This window comes from Charadrius vociferus, unplaced genomic scaffold (genome assembly GCF_000708025.1).
Source record: "Charadrius vociferus isolate BGI_N301 unplaced genomic scaffold, ASM70802v2 scaffold185, whole genome shotgun sequence".
NCBI lineage: Eukaryota > Metazoa > Chordata > Aves > Charadriiformes > Charadriidae > Charadrius > Charadrius vociferus.
The window spans coordinates 2868019-2879196 of NW_009648955.1; the positions used below are offsets into that span (position 1 = coordinate 2868019).

Consider the following 11178-nt stretch of genomic DNA (forward strand, 5'->3'; position numbering starts at 1 on the left):
ATGTGACAATAATCTATGAAATATACTGGGTGGGGGGCAGAATCCCTCCTGGGCCTGACCAGGCCACTGACTGTCAAGAAGTGAGTCACCTCTAAGTCACTTCAGCTTCAGAAATAAGAAAAGGGGGGGGGAACATTCAGCAGCAAGAGCATCTCATTAAGAGGTAAGTTGCTAACAGAGGTAAAGAAAAAGCAGAATAATATTCCGCTCAGTTCTGAGTAATCCTTGTTACTCTCAGGAACGGTTGGGTATATCCACACTAGCAAATGGTAAAGAAAGTAACATTAAAAAAAGTCATGTTATGAACTTCTAACTGCAGTTGTACCATTCGTTATATAGGCTGGGGGGGTGCTCCTTTTCCACCCGCGAGGTGGTAGACAGCCAGGCTTACTTCATGGGCCAGGGCATCCGCGTTCTCCTGTGGAATGTTTTAAAAGTTATGTTGGTGTCAGCATGAGAAGGTTCGAGCAAATACATGATATCAAGGCAAGTATTTTCCTGCAAATGCTGTGTTCCCTACATTGCTCTGTCATCCTGAGGTATCTTCTGCCACTGTGGTCATGCTGGCAGGAAGAAGCAGGCAGGAGCATGTGAAGGGGGAAGAGCAGGACCACTGCTTTTGCTGTCAACTTTAAGTTCACCTGTGGACTAATTCTTGGCAGCAGCCAAATTTATTTTTTTTTTTTTTCATTTTACCTCATGAGTACTCAGAAGGCTGATTTTCTTTTCAAAATCTTCTAGTGTGAAATCTGCCTTTATAAACATTTAACTTTTAAAGATAAACATTGAGAATATTAAACATCACTTTTATAAATAAAAGAAAATCCAAAGAGACTTTTTGTGATCACTAAGTTTTTTTTCCAAAACTTAGCACCTCCGAAGAGTTTTTTAGCACCTCTTAAGCGTGACTAAATGAAGAGTATGTAAACACACTTCTCCCTCCATCACCCAATGTGAAGCAGAAGATGGTTTAACATAAAGAAATCAACTTCATAAACAAGTTGTTTAAGCTCTGACCTGTGTGTCTGCTTCAGCGTATATTCTAACTACATCTTCTGTTCCTGATGGACGCACAAATGCTCGTGACAATTTGTACTTCTTTACAAGCGCATCGATTTTCTCCTGCAGTCCTGGAGGTGTAACCGTGCGCCTTTCTGCATCTGTTGTGTCAATAACTCGCCTGTCCGCAACCTGCAGCATCAGAAACAGCCAATTTATTTGTGTGCTGGAGCTGTATGATGAAAGCAGGATGAAAAACATCATGGCTAAGACAGAACATAAGGTTTTGATGTGTTGCACTGCCTGAAGAAGAGCTCAATTTGGGAGTTCCCTGCTTATGTCCAACGCTTTGGGAGCCTTGGGATCCCTGCTCAGCTACTGCTCAGCGTGTGTTAACCAAGTCCTGCGTCCAACGCTTTGGGAGCCCTGGGATCCCTGCTCAGCGTGTGTTAACCAAGTCCTGGTAGGCCTCTGCTGATTGAGTTGGGAAAAAAGGGTCAGTTCTGAACACGTCTCCTTGGTCAGCCTTCCAACTGAAGCTGCAGCTTCTCTCAGTAGATCAGAAAGCCTCAACTCTCTCCTCCGGTTAATTTAGAGTCCAGAGCTCCTGTACTGTGTCAAATAGGCTGCTGCCACGTGGGAGCCTGTTCTGCCTAAGCTCTTTGTCTGAATATTGGCAAAGATAGAGAAGTAAGAGCTTGAACGTTCAAGTTATATCAAGTGACACAGCAAGAAAAATCCAGTGGGCCAGCAGGCAGGGGCCTCAGAAAAATAGGATTTTTCTACTTTGAAAGTTAAGAAATAAATTTTAAGTTCAAATTTGAACAGTTTTGGTCAGGTTTTTCCATTTTACATAGTTGGCTATTATTACATCATTTGTATAAGTCATATTTATATTTTAGTCAAGTAAAATTTTGATCCCTCCTCTGGGTTGTTTGTTTAGCCTGCTTTTGCCCTTGAATAGGCTGTTTCAGCTTTAAAATAAAGCTTATCTAAATATACACAGGCAGGAGATGCTCACAGCAGGGGCCCAAGAGGCTGCTGTCACCTGAGCTGGCGTGGCGTGTAACTCACCTGAACTTTGAGCAGCCGATTGGGAAGGTCAGTGTAGACAGCATCCCACTGTTGCACTGTCAGACCTTTCAAAGCCAGAATTGCTTCAATTACCAACATGTCTGAGATGGCGTCACCGACGGTCTGTTAACAGGAAGGGAAGAAACACCAGAGCAGTCAGCGTTGAAGGAACAAAGGCATGATTTGATCAGTAAGCTCCCAGCTGAAGAGTGAAAATGCAGCCAGGCTGACTTGCCTCAGTCTGGGCAGCTGAGGGTGCGTGGTTTGTTTTTGGGGTTTTTTTTTAAACACTACTACTACCACCACCACAAAAAAAAAAGCAAACAAAAAATAACCCCAACCCCAAAAAAGAGCAAACAAAGTCGGGGCGACTGGGGGGTGTTGGTTTTGTTTTTGGGGTTTTTTTTTTGGGGGGGGGGGGTAATCTTCTTACCATGCTGACCCTGTGGTAAAGAGAGCAGCAGCATACTCGTACAGCTCTGCCAAGGGCAAATGCTAGTCCTCACCTCTCCTAAGGAGGACTGGCACCTCACCTTTGTTCTGGGGTGCAGAACAAAGCTGCTTAAAGCTGGCCGGGGAAGGACCGTTTGGCGCTACCCCAGAGGAATAACATCTGTGCTAAGACAGGGAGTCCGAGGGCTGTGTGGATGTGGGCACTGAAAACTCCCATCCTCCTGTACCGCGTAAGTTAGTGGAAAAACATCAGATGAAAGATTACTCGCTGTTGAATCATAAACGAGTCATATCCTATCACTAGGTTCCCATGGTATCCCACTCCCTCTTTGGGTCCTGAAGCCAGACTGTGCCAGATACAAGCATTCTGCATCCACTTGTGACAGAGTCTTACATCTTTCTAAAGATGATTGTTCCTGCCCTTTTCTTCTTGGCCCCTTCTATCATGGCACCCTATGTCCCGCTCCACCAGTCCCTGGCAGTAGTCTGACAGGTACTCGCAAACAGGGTTAGGCCCATGACTGTCAACATAGTGATTTGTTTCTCTCAGTTTTTACCTGATTAATCAGGTCAATCATGTTTTCAAGCACCTTCGCTGCTTCTCTTTTTTCATCATCTTTCTCCTCTGTTGCCAGTTGTCTTATTTGATTTTCAGCAGTTTTACTAAATAATACCTAGAATAAAAACCATGAGAGCTTGTCAAGATCAGCCCACGTGATACATGCTGCAACAAGGAAAAAACTTTTACCATTTAAGCCCAAATAATCATCCTTAATGTTTTCTACCGTGAATTCCCATCCCCACATAAAACACAGAGGAGTTGGTGGCAATGCTACGATAAAGACAGAAGGCGGAAACAAGTCTGTTCGCAAACAAGGAGAGAAAAGTCCCGTTTATTAATGTAAGCAGAAAATGAAAGACCTCCTTCTCCAGCAAATCCAACTAAAATTGTGTACGTATTGGCTGATCTTACAGGTTACATGCTTATACTTACTGTGCCATGTCCGTTTGCCTCAAAATAAACACCAATGTCAAACTCCTGGGCCTTGTGATGCAAGTGTTTCACTCCTGTTTTGACACAGTGCACAGGTACCTGCAGCCCAAGGATACGCGGGGAATGTAAACCGTGTTATAGACTCTCCGTAGACGGGAACTGCAGGTAAAGTGCCAGGACCTGAGCACCAACCCGGGTAGCCTGTTACAAATTAACCTTTGCTTCACAACTACGGATTCCCCACAGCTAAAATTATCCACTATTTCCATAGACCAAATTAAAAAGAAAATTTCATTTATTCAAGTGGAAATAAAGGCTGATTTTATTTTTTTTTTAAATAAATAAACAAAACTCCAAACCAACAAAACCCGATTCATTTTATGGTTTCAGGGAACATACCATATTTTTACCCAAACTGAAATAATACCTTAGCTCAATTTCCAGAGTGAACAACATTCAGCCTGTTGTAGAAAATGAAACAGCCAGTGTCAAAGTATCAAGGAGCCTTTACCAACTCACTTCATTGCAAGGCCGTAAAGTCCTCAACTTGTTCCAGAAACAACAAGGGATTCTGTTTAGCTTTTGCCAAACTTTTTTTAAACTAGTAAAAGCTAACTAGAACTTCTTCAGCTTCGCTCACTTGCCTTTCCTTTACCACCAAGAATTTAGTTGCTACTGCAGGTTTGAAAGAGTCATTTATTTTAGCCTAGTTTAAGTTTTCCTAGCAATCATATTACAGTAGCATTTATTTTAAAAGTAAACAAATTTGCGGTAAACAACATTTGCAGAAAACTACCAGGAAAAAAAAAAAGAGAATACCTTCAGTGTTTCCTCAAGGTACCGTGTCGAACTCCCATTGGCATATGCTGTTTGTACCACTGCCATCTTTAAGGTCTGTCCCACCTGAGCAAACAAAGAAGCAAAGTGCTTTACTGTCCGACAGGCATATAGCCAGATGAGTAGGATAAATGGCAGGATAATCAGAATTATTAAACATACATTCTCCTACAGACACTTAAAGCTCACAGAGAACTAATTGGTAAGTTTAAGACAACACGAGTTCTGTTCAAGTCTTTGTGTATCATGCTTTTTTGTGGCTGGCTTGCAGCAGCTCTCCAAGCTTAGGCTTTACAAACCCCTTTTTCAGATTCAGCAAGCTCAGTGCACCAGCAAGACACAGAATCACAGCACGGTCAGGGTTGGAAGGGACCTCTGGAGATCATCTCGTCCAACCTCCCTGCCAGAGCAGGGTCACCTACAGCAGGTTGCACAGGACGGCATCCAGGCAGGTTTTGAATGTCTCCAGTGTGGGAGACTCCACCACCTCTCTGGGCAGCCTGTTCCAGTGCTCTGCCACCCTCAAAGTAAAGAAGTTCCTCCTCGTGTTAAGATGGAACTTCCATCACACAGGGCATTACATGAGGCCATATACACAAGCAGTAAAGCCAAAGCTTCCAGTGCAAAGCAAGCAAAAGCTGGTGGCAAGCACAAGTTTTCCTCACTGGCCAGATTCTCTGCCACGGTGTAAGAAACGAGCTGGTGTTTAAGAACACAAAGCCAGGATACCTTGTCTAGGTTTTGTATCGTAGACAACAAGTCTAAGAGGACTTCTGAAAGAGAAAAGTTTTTTCTCTCTGTCCCCTGTGGGGAGAGGACGTGATGCAGCAGATAGTGGTTTTGGAATGATGACATACAAACCCCTTCACTGCCACAACCAAGTTCTCATGCAAATGGAATGCCCAACCTTCATAAAGCTTCGCAGAAATGCTGAGGGAAGTACTAAACCCAAAATTAATGAAATATTAATAAATTATACTGAAACAAAGAGAATGGAACATCAATACTTTGTACACTGAAACTGGAAAAGTTCTCCCCCACTAAGAAAAAGTTCCAGGTTAAAATATCAGTGCTCAGATTTTTATTTGGAGCGTGGAAGTCACACCTTTGTAAAAACAACATTTTGGCCATAGCAGTGAGGTACAGGACTGGTCTCTTTTTAAACTGGGTTCACTTTAGGTAGAGGTAGAAAGACGGCATACGTACAAACTAACATGGCTTCCTTAGACTATTTTACACTTTACAAAATTAAAGTGTCAGCATTCACGTCATACATTAGAGTTACCTTGGCAAGAAGATCTTTAAGGAAGATACTAATTAAAGTTGCTATTTTATCTCCATCGATTAAGTGAAAATGGCCAGTTGTGTCCTTATAGTAATAAACAATTCTATCTGCATCGCCATCAAATGAGCAGCATCTCTCATTGGGCTTCATGTCTAGCCCTAGTGGACACAGAGTTACAAGCACAAGTTAGAGAGAGAAAAAAATACAAAATGTTTAAATTAGTCCCAGTGCGGATCTCAGATGGCAATTAGCTCTGTGCAGACACACACACACACAACTAATGCTCTGAAACAGACATTGCTTTTACCAAGAGACTTGCAACAGGGAAGCTGTATTGAATGACAACTGAAAAGTGCATATGCAGATCCAAAATATAAATACTGATATCAAAAATGCAGGTTCTCTAAGCATTTATTATGCTACGCCTTCTCCCCAGATGTGTACGAAAATCAGTCCCAGAACTACTGTGTGTAGTCACATCTCTCTACATTTTGGAAATAAGCGCTGAATGTCAGTTATGGCACAACATGAAAAACTTTGCGGCAGAAGAACACTCACCCCTTTTCTCATGCACTTGGTCCCCACAGAGCATACCGAGTCACACACATCACCCACAGACCGAGCCGAATCGCTTTCCCCCGCAGAGTGGGCCAGTGTTTGCAGAGTGACACCCGGGGGCTGCCCGACAGCCGGGCAGGAGCCTGAAGCAGCAAGGCAGCGGGCTGACCTCGGCTGGACACGGGGCTGCAGCACGCCGCGCACCCCTGGGCACGGAGGCAAACCACACTCGGACAGAGGACGGCTCCAGATCCATGCCACCTGCTTTTCCCAGCATGTGGCAGCTCCACTGTGCACTCTGGATGTAACACTACTATGTACTTCACCCTCCAAGGCTCGTGGGAATTAACTGTTTCTCCCTTGCATCAAAAATGCTTTTCTTCAGCAAATATTTCAGGCCTGGTTAATTTTATTTAGTTCCCCCTTGACAAACCTGCATGTCCCTTTCACTTCCTTTCACACAGGAGACACACTTTCCTCATGCAAGACAAGCGTTTCCCCCCATCCCAGCAAAGCCATCACTGAAGTGCAATCACAACAGGAGGTGGGACATAAATCCTACCACTGAAAAAACAGCCCCACTCCAAAGCAACCGTCACCAAGATTTCTCAGAGCTGTACAAAAAACAGACAAGTGGATCTGCTGGCTATAAAATACCTCACATTTAGTTTGCTTAATACTCGATTTATATGACAATGTATATATAATATGCTCACGAAAATGAACTGCACTTTTATTAAGGTACGTCTTTCTTTTCTTTAAGATGCCGGCCACATTAACCTCAGAGTCCATTTCTCTGAAGTTACTAATTAAACTGCAGCTGGCCATTCCCTAGGCTGATTTCAGAGTCCATCAGGAACTCAGCAGGGAGCTCCAAAGGACAGGCCCCATCCTGTAACCCCTTCTTGGAAAAAAGTACTTTATTACACAAGCAGACAGGAAAACTGCCCCATGCTGCTGACACCTTGTCCTTCAGAGCACAGGAAACTATACCCCCAAACTTGCCTGCTGCTTCTCCTGCATGCCTACAGCGACACAGGACAATACATCCCACTGCCACTGAGGTCCTCAAGGTAAAGCATGAGGTACTGGCAACTGCAACATTTAGCAGATTGACACCGCCTATGACTTTAAACAGGAACCTGTTACCGCTTAACACTTCAGAGAAATCAGATCATTTATTTCAGTGAGTGATTAGGAAACTACATTTTCTTTTCAGAGCACATCCCTGCATGGAAACAACCAAGGGGCCTCCCTTCAATCTCAATTAAAGCCGGCATCCAGATGTGATGGCAGGGACTGCCGCTATGTTGCTCCCCTTTCTCCATTTCTCCAGCATGCAAGCAGCGTGGCAAGGGGAAAACGACATCTTATCTTGCTGTTCAGATTTGGCCAGCAGTTGTATTTAGGGTGCAGTTGTCAAATGGAGAAGCCAGTTTAGCCTCAAATAGCCTAATACCCAAACCAGCCTGCTCTCCCAGTTCAAGGGATTTTCTTTTATGCACTTGCAGGAAATGGGTTGAAATCGTTTCCTTGCTGGTTAATGTCAATCAGTCAGTCTGCTGGCACCAAGTTGCTAATTATCCCAGCTCTTCCTCAGGAACCCGGAAAAGTGCCTGCATATCTCAGCCCACAATGTAAATGTTTCTTGATAACACAAAGGGAAGCAAAGTCAATAACAGTAAGCCAGTCCTAACTGATCTTCGGACTCCACCATCTTAACATTCAGACCAGATTGTCAAACATATTTCAGCTAGTCAGAGACATAATGTACTCCTCCAAACAATCTAGACCAACATAAACTACAGATGTGCCAAACCCAGCCCTACAATTCTCTTTTTCCATTGTGCAAACAGAACCGTTCATACAGTCACTCAGTAAGAAACCAGGAGCTCAGCTTATCTGAAGATGATATGCCACTGTTCAACCCTGCACTTTCAGATCTGAAGAGCAGGGAAAAGGACATTAAATTACTGACTACATACCTCTAGGTGGTTTCTGGTGAACTTTCACATAATCTGCACCACATAAGTGATTGAGTTTCTCCTTGGTTCCATCATTATAAAGGTGAATTAGCACCTCCTTTGGAAAGTAGGGCTCCATTTCTGATAGTTTCAGGGCTCCTATTCCATTGGCACAGTCAATCTTCAAGTGCCTCTGACTCTCTCCGGAGCTGGGAGACTTAGCACAAGGGAAGGAGAGGTAAAGTGAACTCATATCCTAGTGAAACCACACCTAGGGACATGTTGAATTTGAAACTTCAGACCCAAACAGGCTAACAACCACAACATATTCATTTTGTACATTTTCATGAAGAAGACAACAGCCTGTATTCACCTGTTTTATCAGTTCTGTAAAAGCTTTGGATAGTTTTTCGTAATAACCTTCCAGCGTTGCTTTCCCATACTGTCCTTGGGTGTTTTGACAGCAGACCATGTAATGTAGCTGTGGTGTTGTCACCAGACCATAATCTACCATAAAAGGCACAATATTCAGAAACAGAATACTAAGTTGATTCCTCCTTAAAAGGTGTACAGTATTTGCTATTCTACAATAAATAGACAAATCCAGTGCAGAAAACCCATATGAAATTTTTCAAGTTCTGTTATGAAAAGATGAAACCCCCCGCCTTGCATTAAAGCCATACAACTACCCTGAAAGAAGACTGTTACAAACAAAAATAGAAAAGGTGTCTGGGCTACTGCTTTAGGTCTACATAACAGAGTCACATTTACATAAAAACTTGAGATCAAACTAGAATTGCAAAAGTTCAACATACCGTGGTACTGACCACCTAGAACGGAGATACCATCTATTACTGACTGTGAAAGTTTCTCACTGCTTGGCCTGGAAAACAACAAATACAACCGATCACCTTTGCAGAAGACATTTATGTATAGACTTGGGAAGGAAGCACACGTGGAAGAAGACTCTACAAGCTTCTTGCCAGTAGACTTAGTTTCAATATGAAGAAATCCATACATTTTCCTATTGTAGGTGCCTTCCAAGAAAGAATTTTGAACGCAACCACCCCAGAGCATTAAAAAGACAAGTAAACTGCTGAATACACGTGGATGTCACACAGTACCCACAAAAAAAAATAAAATCGAAGCTCACACTAAAGCATTCCATTCAGAAAGAGTGCTAGGAAGTTCTCATAACTATCAGGGAAGCTAATATAGGAACAGCACTGGAAAACTTTTGTTTATTGCTATAATTATAAATCAACAGGTAGCAGACCAGGCATCAAAAAAAAAGCATAATCTTGCTGTGGGGGCTAAACGTCCAAAAGTACCCATGAACAAAGCGTTGGCACCTCCATAAAAGCAGCACACACCTACAGCATTTTGTAATTACCTGGTGTCTCTACCAATAAAAACTGAAGCATCTTTGTGCTGGTTCACTGCTGCTTTTTGGCAGATCTCAGTTATTATATTCTGTAATTCTCCGTCCTCTGCGTTTGCTAGTTGTGTGGCATACTCTTCCCAGGAAGGGTGCAGCATTTCTCCAAGAGGATCAACCAGCTTCACGCCATTATCTTCCTTAGAAGAAAAAAGAACAAAGGATAGTAAGCCTAAAAGTGGGAAACTTAATAAAATCTCTTTGAAGACAGCTGACACATGGTTCAATCACATTGCTTCTTTAAATGTAGAGCATTTCTGGGAAGCAATAGCTTAACTATTTATTTAAACCTTCAACAAGCCCAAAAAAGTAATATAACCAGCATATTAAGTAACCGACTTTTCCCGCCTTATAACTTTGGCATGAAATTCATTTGACATTAAAATGACATAAAGGGAGATTCTAATAACCTGGAATGCTCCACAGCAGTGCAAGTCTAAATGCCTGATTTGTAATTGCTGCATCTCTCTTGTTTTTTAAACTTGCAGATTTTGCTCAAAGGTTTATTTCTTCTCAAGGGCATTCCTAGCTTGCCAACTTTACAAGTTTCCTACATCACAGCATTTCCACATGAGAGAAAATGATGCTTGTGTGTACAGGGGAAAGTAACTTCAAACATGCTGGAGATCATATTTACAGGGAACAGGCCAAACACGCACTTTAAGCAGGTCCAAGTGCCTTCAGGATCTGGTCTCTCCGTACCATGAGGAGATTTGATTCCACCAGACTGATCACATCTACTGTCTTTTTAAATAAAAGGTTGTTCTTACTTCAGGATTGTGAGATGCTGTAACCATGATGCCAATAGTAGATACCACGGCTTTGGACCTGAGAACTGCCAGCAAGCCCATGCGGAACATGACGTGATCAAGCTGTTCGGCCTTGGTGCGAAATCCAGCGGTGCCATACTGAAGAGTAAGTCCAGCAGGTTTAGGATGCAATGCTGAGTATTTTTTAAGGGCTTCAGAATCCATTTCTAGAGAAGAAAGTAAAACAAACGCAAGTGAGAGAAGTCAAGTCCTTATAATTAGTTTCACATTTTGCACTTTATTTAATTTTGAAGGGCACAGATACCTTAAACTGCTCATATCAAATCCCTTGGTGGGACTTCGAGGTGGAGCAAGACCAGAGCAATCCATGAAGGAGCCTCGACATTCCCAGTACAGGACCAAATAAACTCAACTCCACCAGATTTCACCAGACCATGAAGGGATGACGCGATTTAGGTGAGGAGAGCCACGATTCCCCATCGGCTGCACCCAGGGCTCCTAACAAAGTTACTGCAAACTGCTGCCCGTTTCTCACCGTAACACCGGCCACCCCGTGCACTCGTCCGCCACTTCACAGATCAACTTTTTGAGTTCAAAAGCAGCCCGTCCTCCCTCTTCAAGCCCTCGCAGCCACAGGGGAACCCCCAGCGGTGCCACCTGGATGTTCCACTCCGATGGCGGCTCTGAGCCGCTCTCTACCGACCCGCCCAACGCCTCAGGCAACCTGAGGCGCAGACAGCCCTTGGGCCGGGGAGGGCCGGCCGGCCAACCAGCCGCAGACACACCACCACGGCCGGCTCCCGCAG

At 43.5% G+C, this 11178-nt stretch overlaps 1 protein-coding gene across 1 annotated transcript; it reads right to left on the bottom strand.

Moving 5' to 3' along the window:
* Nucleotides 1–331: 331 nt before the first annotated feature.
* Nucleotides 332–10576, bottom strand: PGM3 (phosphoglucomutase 3). Its single transcript, XM_009887466.1, has 12 exons — nt 10373–10576; nt 9558–9742; nt 8980–9047; nt 8538–8671; nt 8186–8381; nt 5643–5800; nt 4340–4423; nt 3521–3619; nt 3084–3200; nt 2074–2196; nt 1018–1191; nt 332–418 (listed from the first exon to the last, which is right to left on the bottom strand). Exons 1-12 carry the CDS (start codon nt 10574–10576, stop codon nt 332–334), a joined length of 1629 nt encoding a protein of 542 aa, XP_009885768.1.
* Nucleotides 10577–11178: the final 602 nt, after the last annotated feature.

Coding starts and splice junctions, on each gene's coding strand:
- PGM3 (XM_009887466.1), bottom strand. CDS start 10,576: ATGGATTCTGAAGCCCTTAAAAAATACTCAGCATTGCATCCTAAACCT. Junction 8,672..8,979: donor TCTAGGTGGTCAGTACCACG/GTATGTTGAACT, acceptor CTTTTATGGTAG/ATTATGGTCTGGTGACAACA. Junction 3,620..4,339: donor ACCTTGAGGAAACACTGAAG/GTATTCTCTTTT, acceptor CTTGGGCTGCAG/GTACCTGTGCACTGTGTCAA.